The 18,027-nt window shown below is 40.3% G+C and overlaps 1 protein-coding gene across 3 annotated transcripts in view; it reads left to right on the top strand.

Annotated features, from left to right (window-relative positions):
* OXA1L (OXA1L mitochondrial inner membrane protein) overlaps positions 1 to 17,682 on the top strand; it is a 61,024-nt gene extending 43,342 nt beyond the window's left edge. The window contains exons 8-10 of one of the 3 annotated variants that reach the window (XM_071675897.1): positions 2,188 to 2,295; positions 13,850 to 14,015; positions 16,917 to 17,682. In XM_071675897.1, the coding sequence (XP_071531998.1) occupies positions 2,188 to 2,295; positions 13,850 to 14,015; positions 16,917 to 17,068 (426 nt within the window). In that variant the 3' untranslated portion in view covers positions 17,069 to 17,682. The remainder of the gene's footprint in view (positions 1 to 2,187; positions 2,296 to 13,849; positions 14,016 to 16,916) is intronic. The other 2 variants (XM_071675898.1, XM_071675899.1) reach the window with 2 other exon arrangements.
* The last annotated feature ends 345 nt before the right edge of the window (positions 17,683 to 18,027 follow it).

The following is an 18,027-nucleotide window of genomic DNA, read 5'->3' as shown; positions in this document are numbered from 1 at the left end:
GGTTGTAAAGGAGGTAAATGCAAGAGTCCTGGAAAGAGGGGCAAGTATGAAGTCTGTTGGGGATGAGAGAGCTTGGGAAGTGAGTCAATTGTTGTTCGCTGATGATACAGCGCTGGTGGCTGATTCATGTGAGAAACTGCAGAAGCTGGTGACTGAGTTTGGTAAAGTGTGTGGAAGAAGAAAGTTGAGAGTAAATGTGAATAAGAGCAAGGTTATTAGGTACAGTAGGGGTGAGGGTCAAGTCAATTGGGAGGTGAGTTTGAATGGAGAAAAACTGGAGGAAGTGAAGTGTTTTAGATATCTGGGAGTGGATCTGTCAGCGGATGGAACCATGGAAGCGGAAGTGGATCATAGGGTGGGGGAGGGGGCGAAAATTTTGGGAGCCTTGAAAAATGTGTGGAAGTCGAGAACATTATCTCGGAAAGCAAAAATGGGTATGTTTGAGGGAATAGTGGTTCCAACAATGCTGTATGGTTGCGAGGCGTGGGCTATGGATAGAGATGTGCGCAGGAGGATGGATGTGCTGGAAATGAGATGTTTGAGGACAATGTGTGGTGTGAGGTGGTTTGATCGAGTAAGTAACGTAAGGGTAAGAGAGATGTGTGGAAATAAAAAGAGCGTGGTCGAGAGAGCAGAAGAGGGTGTTTTGAAATGGTTTGGGCACATGGAGAGAATGAGTGAGGAGAGATTGACCAAGAGGATATATGTGTCGGAGGTGGAGGGAACGAGGAGAAGAGGGAGACCAAATTGGAGGTGGAAAGATGGAGTGAAAAAGATTTTGTGTGATCGGGGCCTGAACATGCAGGAGGGTGAAAGGAGGGCAAGAAATAGAGTGAATTGGAGTCATGTGGTATACAGGGGTTGACGTGCTGTCAGTGGATTGAAGCAAGGCATGTGAAGCGTCTGGGGTAAACCATGGAAAGCTGTGTAGGTATGTATATTTGCGTGTCTGGACGTGTGTATGTACATGTGTATGGGGGGGGGGGGGCCATTTCTTTCGTCTGTTTCCTTGCGCTACCTCGCAAACGCGGGAGACAGCGACAAAGTATAAAAAAAAAAAAAAAAAAAAAAAAAAAATGTATATAGCTGTGTATGAATACATATATGTGTATTAGGCATGATGAGTAGGTAGATGTTGGTGAGGATCTGGGAGATGAGGGAGGAGGAGCTGTGATCACTTGGCACCTCGTTATCAACACAGGAAACTTCACTGCTACTTTCTTTTTCAGTAAAATATGGCTCTACTACTTTATCATCACTATCATATTCTAACACATCATTGACACACTTACCATTTTCACTATCACTGTCCATTTCATGGGTATCATGTTGATTTCAGAAAGGAATTTCATGCCATTCTTTGGGCGAGAGGTCATCAACATAATGCCTGCGTTCTCTCTCTTCATCCATGGTTGCCAGAGGCCTACTGAGGTTCTTAAAGCATCCTTCTTGCATTTATCTGAAGATGATTGCCACTTAATGAGATGGCAACACTAAGGTGTGAATGTGTATGCCATAAATTTATACATATGGGTGTGGTCTTATCTAATGTACATTTACTGATATGAATATGGTTGTGTTAACCATCCCTTTCTGTTCACTGCAATGCTGTTAACCTCTGTTTGTTGTGCTGGTGTTATTTTCATCATTGCTTTCCTGAGATATTTTCATGTGCCCCTGCTATCAGTGCGTGGGATCAAAGGCATGCATCTGGCTGCTGTTTCCCAGAGTTTCTGTGTAGAGACATGCTACATGAGGATTGACCATATGTTGCTTTTTTCTTTCCCATAACAGCTAAGCTGTGGATTTATTTTCCTCCTTTCATATTTTTCCTTTGCTATAACCTTTATACTTTGAGTCAGGTCTATAGACATCTGCAGAGCCCTAAATAATTTTTGCATTCCTTTTACCTCCCTTTTCTCCTTTCATCCAAGTGGCCTTTGATTGAGGCATGTTTTGCCTATGCTATATCAGTCACTGTAATAAGAAAATGAAATATATTCTAGATACCTGGTAGAACCTAAATCATTATACCTTTATATTGTATTGGAAACATCATTCACCAGTCCATCTCACTTCTGACTATTTTAAAATCATTGCAGTATTTTCTGTGTCATGCAGACATGAATATGACCCATGGCCTGAAAGTTTTATTATGGTTGTATAACCATTCCCTTTTACTTTCAGCTTGGTACAGATAGTGCTAGACTGAGCTCACAGAACATGCAAGCAATGAAATGGGTCCTACGTTTAATGCCAGTTATTATCTTCCCATTCACAGTCAATTTTCCTGCAGTAAGTTTTTTATTATTATTAATATGAATGTGTGGAAAGAAAGGGCATTGTCTGGAAGGGCAAAAATGGCTGTATTTGAAGGTATAGTAGTACCAACAATGTTATAGGGATGCAAGGCATGGGCTGGAGATGAGGATGTGCAGACAAAGATGGAACTGTTCGTAATGAAATGTTTGAGAACAATATGTGGTGTGAGGTTAAAAGAATAAGAGAGAGACGTGATAATAAAAAGAGTGTGATTGAGAGAGCTGTAGAGGGTGTGCTGAAATGGTTTGGATACATAGAGAGAATGGGTAAGAGACTGAGTATGAACGAATGTGGCCTTTTTTGTTTATTTTCCTGGTGCTGCCTCACTGAAGCTGGTGGTAGCGGTGCTGTTTCTTGTGGGGCAGGCTAGTGCCAGGAATGGATGAAGGCAAGGAAGTATGAATATGTATGTGTGTTTATAAGTATATGTCTTTGTATGTATATGTGTGTATGTTGATATCTATATGTATGTGTATGTATATGTGAGTGTGTACAGAAGTATCTGGTAGTGGATTTGGCAGCAGATGGAACCATGGAAGCAGAAGTGAGTCACAGGATTAGGGAGGGTGTGAAGGTTCTGGGAGCACTGAAGAATGTATGGAAGGCGAGAACGTTATCTCGGAGAGCAAAAATGGGTATGTTTGAAGGAATAGTGGTTCCAACAATGTTATATGGCTGTGAGGCTTATATATCCTCTTTGTCAATCTTTCCTCACTCATTCTCTCCATGTGACCAAACCATTTCAATACACCCTCTTCTGCTCTCTCAACCACACTCTTTTTATTACCACACATCTCTCTTACCCTTTTATTACTTATTTGATCAAACCACCTCACACCACATAGTGTCCTCAAACATCTCATTTCCAACACATCCACCTTCCTCCGCACAACCCTATCTATAGCCCACGCCTTGCAACCATATAACATTGTTGGAACCAATATTCCTTCAGACATACCCATTTTTGCTCACCAAGATAACGTTCTTGCTTTCCACACACTCTTCAATGCTCACAGAACCTTTACCCCCTCCCCCACCCTGTGACTCACCTCCGCTTTCGTGGTATCATCCGCTGCCAAATCCACTCCCAGATATCTAAAACACTTTACTTCCTCCAGTTTTTCTCCATTCAAACTTACCTCCCAATTGACTTGTCCCTCAAACCTACTGTACCTAATAGCCTTGCTCTTATTCACATTTACTCTCAGCTTTCTTCTTTCACACACTTTACCAAACTCATTCACCAGCTTCTGCAGTTTCTCACCTGAATCAGCCACCACCGAACATCCCCATCCATGAACAAATTAAACAACCATGGAGACATCACACACCCTTGCCGCAAACCTACATTCACTGAGAACCAGTCACTTTCCTCTCTTCCTACACATACACATGCCTTACATCCTTGATAAAAACTTTTCAATGCTTCTAACAACTTGCCTCCCACACCATATATTCTTAATGCCTTCCACAGAGCATCTCTGTCAACTCTATCATAAGCCTTCTCCAGATCCATAAATGCTACATACAAATCCATTTGCTTTTCTAAGTATTTCTCACATACATTCTTCAAAGCAAACACCTGATCCACATATCCTCTACCACTTCTGAAACCACACTGCTCTTCCCCAATCTGATGCTCTGCACATGCCTTCACCCTCTCAGTCAATACCCTCCCATACAATTTCCCAGGAATACTCAACAAACTTATACCTCTGTAATTTGAGCTCTCACTTTTATCCCCTTTGCCTTTGTACATTAGCACTATGCACGCATTCCGCCAATCCTCAGGCACCTCACCATGAGTCATACATACATTAAATAACCTTACCAAACAGTCAACAGTACAGTCACCCCCTTTTTTAATAAATTCCACTGCAATACCATCCAAACCCGCTGCCTTTCCGTCTTTCATCTTCTGCAAAGCTTTTACAACCTCTTGTCTGTTTACCAAATCATTCTCTCTAACCCTCTCACTTTGCACACCACCTTGACCAAAACACCCTATATCTGCCACTCTATCATCAAACACATCCAACAGACCTTCAAAATACTCACTCCATCTCCTTCTCACATCACCACTACTTGTTATCACCTTCCCATTAGCCCCCTTCACTGATGTTCCCATTTGCTCCCTTGTCTTACGCACCCCATTTACCTCTTTCCAAAACATCTTTTTATTCTCCCTAAAATTTAATGGTACTCTCTCATACCAACTCTCATTTGCCCTCTTTTTCACCTCTTGCACCTTTCTCTTGACCTCCTGCCTCTTTCTTTTATGCATCTCCCAGTCATTTGCATTATTTCCCTGCAAAAATTGTCCAAATGCCTCTCTCTTCTCTTTCACTAATAATCTTACTTCATCATCCCACCACTCACTACCCTCTCTGGTCTGCCCACCTCCCACTCTTCTCATGCCACAAGCATCGTTTGCACAAGCCATCACTGCTTCCCTAAATACATTCCATTCCTTCCCCACTCCCCTTACATCCTTTGTTCTCACCTTTGCTGTCTTTTCCTAGTGCTACCTCGCACACATGAGGGGGGAGGGGGATGGTATTCCATGTGTGGCGAGGTGGCGATGGGAATGAATAAAGGGAGACAGTGTAATTTGGCATGGTATATATGTTTTTTGCTGGTTGTTTTAAATTTTGTGAAAGCAAAAATGGGTATGTTTGAAGGAATAGTGGTTCCAACAATGTTGTATGGTTGCGAGGCGTGGGCTATGGATAGAGTTGTGCGCAGGAGGATGGATGTGCTGAAATGAGATGTTTGAGGACAATATGTGGTGTGAGGTGGTTTGATCGAGTAAGTAACGTAAGGGTAGAGAGATGTGTGGAAATAAAAAGAGCGTGTTTGAGAGAGCAGAAGAGGGTATTTTGAAATAGTTTGGGCACATGGAGAGAATGAGTGAGGAAAGATTGACCAAGAGGATATATGTGTCGGAGGTGGAGGGAACGAGGAGAAGAGGGAGACCAAATTGGAGGTGGAAAGATGGAGTGAAAAAGATTTTGTGTGATCGGGGCCTGAACATGCAGGAGGGTGAAAGGAGGGCAAGGAATAGAGTGAATTGGAGCGATGTGGTATACCGGGGTTGACATGCTGTCAGTGGATTGAATCAAGGCATGTGAAGCGTCTGGGGTAAACCATGGAAAGCTGTGTAGGTATGTATATTTGCGTGTGTGGACGTATGTATATACATGTGTATGGGGGTGGGTTGGGCCATTTCTTTCGTCTGTTTCCTTGCGCTACCTCGCAAACGCGGGAGACAGCGACAAAGTATAATAAAAATAAATAAATATTTTTTTTTTTTTTTTTTTTTTTTTTTTGCTTTGTCGCTGTCTCCTTTGGAGAAATAAATATATATATATATATATATATATATATATGTATATATATATATATATATATATATTTTTTTTTTTTTTTTTTTTTTTTTTATACTTTGTCGCTGTCTCCCGCGTTTGCGAGGTAGCGCAAGGAAACAGACGAAAGAAATGGCCCAACCCCCCCCATACACATGTACATACACACGTCCACACACGCAAATATACATACCTACACAGCTTTCCATGGTTTACCCCAGACGCTTCACATGCCTTGATTCAATCCACTGACAGCACGTCAACCCCTGTATACCACATCGCTCCAATTCACTCTATTCCTTGCCCTCCTTTCACCCTCCTGCATGTTCAGGCCCCGATCACACAAAATCCTTTTCACTCCATCTTTCCACCTCCAATTTGGTCTCCCTCTTCTCCTCGTTCCCTCCACCTCCGACACATATATCCTCTTGGTCAATCTTTCCTCACTCATTCTCTCCATGTGCCCAAACCACTTCAAAACACCCTCTTCTGCTCTCTCAACCACGCTCTTTTTATTTCCACACATCTCTCTTACCCTTACGTTACTTACTCGATCAAACCACCTCACACCACACATTGTCCTCAAACATCTCATTTCCAGCACATCCATCCTCCTACGCACAACTCTATCCATAGCCCACGCCTCGCAACCATACAACATTGTTGGAACTACTATTCCTTCAAACATACCCATTTTTGCTTTCCGGGATAATGTTCTCGACTTCCACACATTTTTCAAGGCTCCCAGAATTTTCGCCCCCTCCCCCACCCTATGATCCACTTCCGCTTCCATGGTTCCATCCGCTGACAGATCCACTCCCAGATATCTAAAACACTTCACTTCCTCCAGCCTCTCACCATTCAAACTCACCTCCCAATTGACTTGACCCTCAACCCTACTGTACCTAATAACCTTGCTCTTATTGACATTTACTCTTAACTTTCTTCTTCCACACACTTTACCAAACTCCGTCACCAGCTTCTGCAGTTTCTCACATGAATCCGCCACCAGCGCTGTATCATCAGCGAACAACAACTGACTCACTTCCCAAGCTCTCTCATCCCCAACAGACTTCATACTTGCCCCTCTTTCCAAAACTCTTGCATTTACCTCCCTAACAACCCCATCCATAAACAAATTAAACAACCATGGAGACATCACACACCCCTGCCACAAACCTACATTCACTGAGAACCAATCACTTTCCTCTCTTCCTACACGTACACATATATATATATATATATATATATATATATATATATATATATTCTTTTCTTTCATTCAAACTATTTGCTATTTCCCGCGTTAGCAAGGTAGCGTTAAGGACAGAGGACTGGGCCTCTGAGGATATATCCTCACCTGGCCCCCTTCTCTGTTCCTTCTTTTGGAAAATTAAAAAAAAACGAGAGGGAAGGATTTCTTTTTTTCTTTCATACTATTCGCCATTTCCCGCGATAGCGAGGTAGCGTTAAGAACAGAGGACTGGGCCTTTGAGGGAATATCCTCACCTGGCCCCCTTCTCTGTTCCTTCTTTTGGAAAATTAAAAAGAAAAAAAAAAACGAGAGGGGAGGATTTCCAGCCCCAGCTGGAAATATTTGTATATAAATATATAGATATATGGATGGTGTGATGAGAGAGATGAAAGCAAAACAAGGAAAGGGAGTGCAGAGATAGAATATGGCATTGAGGTATGGAGGCTTGCAGCAAGCCTGATTGCACATGATACTGTGTTATTTGCTGAGAGTGAATAGTTAGTTGCAGAAGGTTGTAAATGTCTTTTATTTTGTATGCAATTGTAGGTGATTGAAGGCAAATGCAAGTAAAAGTAAAGTAATGGTGTTTAAATGGAGAAATGGAGACAGAGTGAAAGTTTAGATTTTCCAAAACCATATAGATTGAAAGAAGAAAATGACCTAAACTTTGTTTTAGGGAGAAAGAGTGGAAGAGGTGAGAGAATTTGACACATATTTAGGAGCTATCTTGAGTAAGTTTGATGGTATGGAAGGATAGGTAAGGGAGGGAGTATTACTGTGTAGAAGAGTCGTTGGGTCTCTTTCATAGAATAATGAAGGGTAGAGGTGTAAGTATGGGAGGGAAGAGAGGATTAGGGGACAGCATTGTCCTCCCAACTCTGATCTATGCAGCCAAAACATGGACATGGAATGAGTCAGAGGGGTCAATAATCCAGGCTGTGGAATTGAGCTATTGGAGAGGAGCATGTAGGATGCATACATGAAATAAAGAAGAAATGAATGTGTAAGAGAGATGTGATATGGCTAGGAATGCAAAGGGAGTGAATTGTGGAGTGGTAGAGTGGGTGAAACATAATACTTTGAGGTGGTTTATGCCTGTAGAAAGAATGCAAGACTGGAAGGTTACAAGGAGAGTGTATGATAGTACAGTTAATGGGATTGGTGTGAGAGGAAGACCACCTGTAATATGGGGAAATAGAGTGGAAGAATACTGGCGAGAGAGAAATGATGGAAGAATACGTGGAATGGTGTATGTGAGGGAGGCATGAAAGAACAGGGATAAGTGGAGAGACTTTGCTTTGGTTGCCCATTTCATGGAAGTTCCCAGAGGGAATTTAAGAATGGAGTCTTTTTCACTTGGGGTTTAGCATATGTTAGGATTTACATGACTCCACATGGGATCTAGCATTATGTCTCAGGTTTACATCATAATCACAAAACAAGGTAAGAACATTTCATAAGTTGTTTATATCCCAAGCACCTGTAGTGATTATATATATATAATTAAATCAAACCAACTAGTTATTAAATCCTTTGGAGAATGTGATCAAGGTTAATCCTTACACTGCAGCTGTTGCATTTTTCTACACTTGTTTCCACTTCCTATGTTAGTGCCAGGAACAGATGAAAAAAGGCTGCATTCCCTCACATCCATTCTTTAGCTGTCATGTGTATTGCTTTGAAACCACAGGCCCCCATCCACAACCAAGTCCCACAGACCTTTCCGTGGTTTTCCCTTGCTGCTTTACATGCCCTGGTTCAGTCCAGTGATAGCATTCCGACCCTTATATATCACATCACTCCAGTTCTCTATTCCATTTGTTCCTTTCACCCTCTTGCATGTTCAGAACCCACTCACTCAAAAAAGCATTTCAATACATCCTCTTCAGCTCTCTCAACCACACTCTTTTGTTTTATCATACCTCTCTCTTACATTTTTATTACTTGCTAGATTAAATGTTCTCATACCATATATCCTCAAACATATAAATTCCAACACACCACCTTCCTCCACACATCTTCGTCTATAGCCCATGCCTTACATTTGTACAGCATCCTTGGAACTAATGTACCTTTAAACATACTCACTTTTGCCTTCATAGATAAAGACCTCTCTTCCCATATGCTCCTCAATGCTCCCTGAACCTTAATCTCCTCATCCACACTAAGACTTACTTCCACTTTCATGATTCCATACGTTGCTGTGTCCTCTCCTAGGCATCAAAAGCACTTCACTGCCTCCAAACTTCTCTATTCAAGCTCACACCTCAAATAACATACCTCTTTTCCATGCTAAACCTCATAATCATACTTTTTTGCTTGTATTCACATTTACTCTCAACTTCCTCTTTTTACACACTATTCCAGACTAAGTCATCAACTTCTGCAGTTTCTCACTCAGATCTGTTACCAGTGCTGAGTCATTAACAAACAACACCTGACTCACTTCCCAGGCTCGCTCACCTATAGACTGCATGCTCACTCCTCCTCCAAAGACTCTTGCATTTACATCCCTTACTACCCCATCCATAAACAAAGTAAGTAGCCATGTTGACATCACACACCCTTGCCATAAACCAGCCTTCACTGGGAACCGCTAATTGTCTTGTAGCTTTCCTCCCATACCATATATTTTCAAGACCTTCCACAAAGCATCTCTATTAACCCTATCATATGCTCCTTTAAGATTCATAAATGCCACATGCAAATCCTCCTGTTTTTCAAAGTATTTCTAACTCGCATTCTTTAAAGCAGGCACCTGATCCACAGATTGTTTACCATTTCTGGAACCACATTGTTCCTCCCCAGTCTAATGCTCTGTGCCTTCACCCTCCCAGTCACCAGTCTCCCATACATCTTATCACATACACTCAACAATCCTTTGTAGTTTGAACACTCACTATCTTAACCTTTGCCATTAAACATGACACTGTACATGCATTCAGCTGATCCTTGGGCATCTTACCATGATCCAAAGGTACACTGAAAATCTAATTAACCAGTCAGTAACACAAAGTTACCCCATTTCTTAAGAAATTCATCTGCTACATCATCCAGTTCAGATGCCTTGCCACATTTCGTCTCATCTCATTCAAACTTTTCTTCACTTTTACTTCCTTCACGAAACCATTTTCTTTAACTCTCTTATTGTGCATACCTCCCCAACCCAAACACCTAGCATCTGCCATCCTATCATCAAGGACATGAAACAATCCTTAAATAGATATGAAAAAATGTGCGATCTATCTCCTCCTCATTCATCGCAACTTGTTACCACTTCTCCATTTGCCCACCATTGCCTCTGTTGGATATATCCAAATATGCGCATATACCCTGAGACTGCGAGGTTTGAATTTCTCCATAGCTACCAAAAAGAGTTTCCCTCTTCTGTGTTATTTGGAAATATCTGAACAGCTTTGAAACAACTACTACATATTGTGCATGCTGCTAGGTGTATGCTACACTAGGTTTTTGCTAATTATATGTTGGACATGGCCTCTAATTTTCCTTGTTTTCGAGTTAACTTTATTGCTTTAAAGTTGCACATATGGGACACAGATTATTTGTATAAAGATATACATGTTGTTTTTGGCTTTATTTTGACTAAGTTAATCTAATATTTTGCCCTTTACTGAAGAACCCTTTTTGTTGTATTTCTTGCTTTTGCAAATGTTTGTTTGTTTACTGAATATGAATTTTAAGGAATACTACTGCCAGATATAGAATATGCAACTTTTAGTTTTGAAAGAATAATTTAGAAGGTTGTTTACATTTTTTTTAATGGATAATTGATACTTTTTCTTATCTGCCTGGGTGCATGGGATCGCAGCTGAGTTTCCCATTTAAAGGGATGACCGTATTTTTGATTAGTTAGCCAGGCTTTGCAGTGGTACATGGCTCAAGGTGAGGTGCCTGATGATTGGCAGAATGCATGTATAATTCCTTTATACAGTGCGGTTTCAGAAGTGGTAGAGGATGTGTGGATCAGGTGTTTGCTTTGAAGAATGTATGTGAGAAATACTTAGAAAAGCAAATGGATTTGTATGTAGCATTTATGGATCTGGAGAAGGCATATGATAGAGTTGATAGAGATGCTCTGTGGAAGGTATTAAGAATATTTGGTGTGGGAGGCAAGTTGTTAGAAGCAGTGAAAAGTTTTTATCGAGGATGTAAGGCATGTGTACGTGTAGGAAGAGAGGAAAGTGATTGGTTCTCAGTGAATGTAGGTTTGCGGCAGGGGTGTGTGATGTCTCCATGGTTGTTTAATTTGTTTATGGATGGGGTTGTTAGGGAGGTAAATGCAAGAGTCCTGGAAAGAGGGGCAAGTATGAAGTCTGTTGGGGATGAGAGAGCTTGGGAAGTGAGTCAGTTGTTGTTCGCTGATGATACAGCGCTGGTGGCTGATTCATGTGAGAAACTGCAGAAGCTGGTGACTGAGTTTGGTAAAGTGTGTGGAAGAAGAAAGTTAAGAGTAAATGTGAATAAGAGCAAGGTTATTAGGTACAGTAGGGTTGAGGGTCAAGTCAATTGGGAGGTGAGTTTGAATGGAGAAAAACTGGAGGAAGTGAAGTGTTTTAGATATCTGGGAGTGGATCTGTCAGCGGATGGAACCATGGAAGCGGAAGTGGATCATAGGGTGGGGGAGGGGGCGAAAATTTTGGGAGCCTTGAAAAATGTGTGGAAGTCGAGAACATTATCTCGGAAAGCAAAAATGGGTATGTTTGAAGGAATAGTGGTTCCAACAATGTTGTATGGTTGCGAGGCGTGGGCTATGGATAGAGTTGTGCGCAGGAGGATGGATGTGCTGGAAATGAGATGTTTGAGGACAATGTGTGGTGTGAGGTGGTTTGATCGAGTAAGTAACGTAAGGGTAAGAGAGATGTGTGGAAATAAAAAGAGCGTGGTTGAGAGAGCAGAAGAGGGTGTTTTGAAATGGTTTGGGCACATGGAGAGAATGAGTGAGGAAAGATTGACCAAGAGGATATATGTGTCGGAGGTGGAGGGAACGAGGAGAAGAGGGAGACCAAATTGGAGGTGGAAAGATGGAGTGAAAAAGATTTTGTGTGATCGGGGCCTGAAGCAGGAGGGTGAAAGGAGGGCAAGGAATAGAGTGAATTGGAGCGATGTGGTATACAGGGTTTGACGTGCTGTCAGTGGATTGAATCAAGGCATGTGAAGCGTCTGGGGTAAACCATGGAAAGCTGTGTAGGTATGTATATTTGCGTGTGTGGACGTGTGTATGTACATGTGTATGGGGGGGGGGGTTGGGCCATTTCTTTCGTCTGTTTCCTTGCGCTACCTCGCAAACGCGGGAGACAGCGACAAAGTATAAAAAAAAAAAAAAAAAAAAAAAAAAATAAGAAAGGGGGATAAAAGTGATTGTTTGAATTGCAAAGGTAAAAGTCTCTTTAGTGTACTTGCCAAAGTGTAGGAGAGAGTGGTCATGGAGAGGAAGGTAGCATGCACAAAACATGTAACTGAGGAGGATCAGTGTTACCCCATAAGAGGTAGAGGATTTGTGGACCAGGTGTTTGTTTTGAAGAATTAATGTGATAAATACTTTGAGAAAGACTGTGAATTGTATTTTGCATGAAAGGGTCTGAAGAAAGCATTTATTAGAGTTGAAAGAGAAGCCTTCAGGAAGATGCTATGAATATGTGTGGTGTATGGAATGTAACTAAATGTAGAAAGAAGTTTTCCTTGAAAGCAAGGCATGTATGCACGTAGAAAAATAGGAGGGTTAGTGGTTCTCGTTGAAGGTGGGTCTGCACCAAAAAATAAAAGATGTTGCCATGGTTGTTAATTATGTTTATGGATGGGACATTTAAAGAGGTTAAGGTGACAGAGAATGATCAAGAGATGGGGTCCCATTAGTGTAAAACTCCCTTCCCATACAGTGCAAAATGATATTATGATTATTGGTTTCATTCATGCACCTTCTCTGACCTCTGTAAGATCTCCACTTTCTGCAGAAATGCAAGTGAAAGGTATTTTTTTATAATTAGCACTTCCATGCTTTGTTGAATCTTGGATGCTTGTTAAATGCCATTACAAGGGCAAAATTTGGAAAAAATGAGAAATAGATATAACCACCATGTATTCAAACTGACCAATGGACTGGTACCTAGCATATGCTTAGGCAGACTGCAAAAGACAAAGTAGTAAATTCAAGTGGCATTTTCTGAGCATTAAGTGGAATTTTTTATGGATCAAATAAGTTTTGGTTTATGGAGTTTTATTAGCCTTTTAATTAAACTTGTACAAACAGGAAAAGCATTGCAGACTAAGGTAACGATAGGTGATTACTAAAAGTTGAAGTACTCATGTTTCTCATGAGTGCAAGTATTCCTACAAGTGCTGGATTTTGGAAGATACCAATTTTTGGAATATTGGATAAGAGATTTGAGATACCAAAGGTTAAAAAAGTATGATAGATGTAAAAGAGCTGATTATATAAAGATTGATAAGGAAGTGAAGTCCAAATAAACAGAAAGTCAGTCATTGATGATATAGTGGTGGAAGGGACATTGTAGAGGAAAAGTGAGACAGTTGAATAGATATGGAGCTTGGTTGTGCCTGCATAGATAAATGAACATGTGCCATATAAGAATGGAGGTAAACAGTGTTTGTTTTATTTTATGATTTTAATGGAAATCGATAACTGTGGTATACATTTGATATGTCACACTGGCATATATCATGTGTGATGAAATTGTGATTATATGAAAAGATGATAGGACCCCCATACATGAAAAACAAAGAGGACTATAGGAAGGAAAAGGATGTGTGAGCCAATTTTTCAATTTTAGCTGGTTGTAGACGATTAGTTTCACATGAGGAAGAATACAAAGCACAGTTGTTTGCATAGAAAATTACAGTATAACTTCTAAAGGTAAGTTCCTTTCAGGCTGTGTTGTGCTATTGGGTCTCCACGAACTTGTACTCATTAGTACAAGTGGGATTCCTCCGGATTCCTGCCATTAGAAACTACTTCAAAATTGATGCAATGATCACCCACAAACCTGAGACACTTCCCCAACAGAAGAAAGGAGTTGTTGGCAGTTTCAAGGAGTGTAAGTTATAGATTAAAAGATGGAAAATGTGGAAGGAATAGGGGAAGTAAGTGAAAGGAAATGAGATGGAAGGAAGGAAGGGAAAAGTGGTTGAGATAGGGTGAAGTGAGGAGATGTAGTAAGATAGATAGAGAGAGAGAGAGAGAGAGAGAGAGAGAGAGAGAGAGAGAGAGAGAGAGAGAGAGAGATTAAGAGTAAGTAGGAGAATCTCTGAATTTCCATCTCCCTCCTGTGATTCTGTTACTCTCTTCTTTAGTTGTATTTCTATACCTACCCCTCCCTTCCTTATGTCATTCTTCAGTTCCATATCTTTCATCTTTTCTTAGCATATCTTTCTTTTCCTTCTTTTTCCTTCCCAGTTTGCAGCCTTGCTGCCTCCTTTGCTCCATCACTTTTCTTCCTTTCATATTTTCATTAATCTGTGTACCACTCGTTCTTCACTTCATTTTTGTCTTCCTCTCTCTCTCATATCTGATCATTATCCTTGACATCCTCAGCTGCCCTTTATCTCCATATTTTTCCCTCCTCCCTTCTCTTTTCACTGTCCTTTCTGTAATTCCCCATGTTTTTTCTCTTTCTTATCTTCCTGTCCCCTTCCACAGTTTGAATGCTCTTTTCCCCATCTCCTTCCATCTTATTGCTTTTGTTTTGCCACTTTTCTCTCCACCTACACAATTTTAATTTTCTTCTTCCCTCCTTCATCCTTTCTCTCCCTCTTTGCATACCTCTTCTTTTCTCCTAAGCCATTCTTTCTTCCTCACATCCCCCTCTCTCCAGTTTCCTCTGCACTCCCATCCCCTTCCTCTTTTCAGTTTTCCATTCTTGTTATCATTTCCCTTTTGTAGCTAACACTTCTCTTTCTGTACATAACCCTCTCTGATATCATTTTCCTCCCCCTTTTCAGTTCCACCTTTGCTTTTTCCATCCATTTCAAGCCTTTTGTTTCCCCTTTCTCTCCTCTCACTAACTTTCTTCTCTCCTTTCCTCATAACTTCATTGTCACTAGCACCCAACATCGCACATCATTCTCTCTCATTGTATAAACACATTACCTTCCTTTTCTTTCTCCTTTACTTCATCCCTCCTCACTCTTCATGTTACTATCCCTCCAACATCCCCCACATTTTGCATCCTTCTTTCAACCTGTCTTTTGTGATTCACTTTTCTCCATCTTTTCCTCCTTAGTCCCATTCTTCTCATCTACCTTATTCTTTGCTTCTTAAAAATTCATCTTTCCCTTCCTTGATCTTTCCATACCACTCCCTTTTTTATTTAGCTAGATGTATGGAGGCATATATTTACATTCATCTCTGATCTGCCGTTGTGATATTGGTCATAACATACTTTGGGGTGAACATTCTCTCCCAATAAAGCACCATATGGCATCCAGTGTTGTGAATAAAAGATTTCATACATATTTTGGAATTGTTCTCATTTATCTTAGTATGTGCATACTTTTTTCTTTTTCCTTTCCCTCCCCATAACTGACCCCATGTATCTTTCCTTCCCTCTTCCTTCTCTTCTTTTCAACTTTTCCATTCCCCTCCCCATCCTTTTCTGTCCCTCCTCCTTATCTCAACTTTTTCTTTTTTCTTCATTTGAATCTGAAGTCCATTGGTGATATATGAAATGCTGTTTTATATGTTCTCTTGAAATGTATATATTTCCCTTAATGTATAGTACTTATAATACACACACACACACAGACACACACATAGACACACACACACACACACACACACACACACACACACACACACACACAAACACACAGTAATCTGTAGACCATGGTGCTTACCACTGTAAATAAGAGTTGAGGAAATTGAATATTTTCTGCTGCATAAAGTTTAGTTAAGTGTTTTGAATTTTTTGTTATCCTGCATGTGTAGGTGCTCCATTATCACCAAGAATCCCTCTGCCCATTTTTCATATTCAGCAAACACTGGAATCACTGCAACTGAAAATAGGATATATAGTCTACCCCTTGTTGAATGCCAGATGGTTATTATGTCATTAAGTTTAGATGATGAACAGAGTAATGTATTTTCTGAGTGTGATTTATCTTTTCAGCATTCTTACCACTGCTGTGTCCTTGTTGGGCTATGGAACACAAACGGGTATTTGTTATGGTAGCTATTTCATGTGTGGCGGGCTATAGATAGGATTGTGTGGAGGAGGGAAATGAAATGTTTGAGGACAATATGTGGTGTGAGGTGGTTTGATTGAGTATGTAATGAAATGGTGAGAGAGATGTGTGGTAATGAAAAGAGTGTGGTTGAGAGAGCAGAAGAGGGTGTTTTGAAATGGTTTGGTCACATGGAGAGAATGAGTGAGGAAAGATTGACAAAGAGGCTATATGTGTCAGAGGTGGAAGGAACGAGGAGAAGTGGTAGACCAAATTGAAGGTGGAAAGATGGATTGAAAAAGATTTTGAGTGATCGGGGCCTGAACATGCAGGAGGGTGAAAGGCGTGCAAGGGATAGAGTGGATTGGAACAGTGTGGTATACTGGGGTCGGTGTGCTGTCAATAGATTGAACCAGGGCATGTGAAGCGTCTGGGGTAAACCATGGGAAGTTTTGTGAAGCCTGGATGTGGAAAGGGAGCCGTGGTTTCGATGCATTACTCATGACAGCTAGAGACTGAGTGTGAACGACTGTGGCCTTTATTGTCTTTTCCTAGCGCAACCTCGCACGCGCGCGTGGGGGGAGGGTGTTGTGACGGAAAGAATGGCCCTACCCACCCACATACACATGTATATATATAAATGCCCACACACGCACATATACATACCTATACATTTCAATGTATACATACATATATATACACAGACATATACATATATACACGTACACACTCATACTGGCTGCCCCCATCCATTTATTTTTTATTTTTGTTTTCAGCTTGGAAGAACATGCAGATAACTAGAGAAATTGCAGATCGTGAGAGATATGATGAAATGAGGTTCAAGAAATCAGGGGCAGGACCTATTGTACGTACCTATAAACATGATCCAACAAAAAGAGTTATTCAGGCCAAAATGAGAGGCAAATGAATAAAAATTCTTTCTTTATTCTGGAAAGAAAAAATGATCTTAGATTAATGAGTGTCTACATATCTGCCTTAAATTTTTTTTTTATTTTATTCTGTTCTTGAAGTCCTTCTCAACAGTTGCCCATTTGCAATGTAATTATATAGTTGCAAGTTTGATATCCCCTTTTAGCACAAACTGACGTCATAACTTGTTGATTATCACTCAACAGGAGTTCATTACCAAAGGAAGTCATTGTGATAGAAAATTAAGAATTGTACTCTGAGCTGTTTAAGATTCCCTGATCAGGAATGGTTTTTCATGAGAAAGTCTCTGGTTAATAACCCTTTTTTAGTGTTTAGAATGCTAGCCCTCTAATTTCATTTCATTATTACTTAACCAAGAAAATATTTTCTTGTTGTATTGCATAAAAATATGAATGTATTCAGAGCAAAATGTTTCAAAACCACTACTGTTTCAAAGGATATGTGACAAATTAGATAAATAATGAAACTTTGCCCTTTATTATGGGGCATGTATGTTAAATAGTTTTGTAAATATAATTATTTTAAGTGCACATTGCTTCATATATTACCATAATTGACAAAGCATTTTCAAATAAAGACCATCTCATTCAATCTTTTGTTTCATAATTCTGAACAAAATTATTACTGGTTTAGCTGCTTTATCCATCATGGGATGGTGGATTTCTGAAGTTACAACCCACAAATGGTAGATTTGTAGCAGAATTTGAAATACTAAAACAAGTATTTTCAAATAAAAACCATCTCATTCAATCTTTTGTTTCATAATTCTGAACAAAAGTATTACTGGTTCAGCTCCTTCAACCATCTTGGGATGGTGATTTCTGAAGTTACAACCCACAAATGGTAGATTTATAGCAGAATTTGAAATACTAAAACAAGTCTTCTAAGCTATTTAAACAACTCCATCCTTTTAAAATTTTTTAGCATACCTCTTAG

The sequence above is a fragment of the Panulirus ornatus genome, chromosome 21 (genome assembly GCF_036320965.1).
Source record: "Panulirus ornatus isolate Po-2019 chromosome 21, ASM3632096v1, whole genome shotgun sequence".
Classification (NCBI taxonomy): domain Eukaryota; kingdom Metazoa; phylum Arthropoda; class Malacostraca; order Decapoda; family Palinuridae; genus Panulirus; species Panulirus ornatus.
Note: the sequence above shows the minus strand (reverse complement) of the source record. Positions and strands in the feature narration are given on the sequence as shown.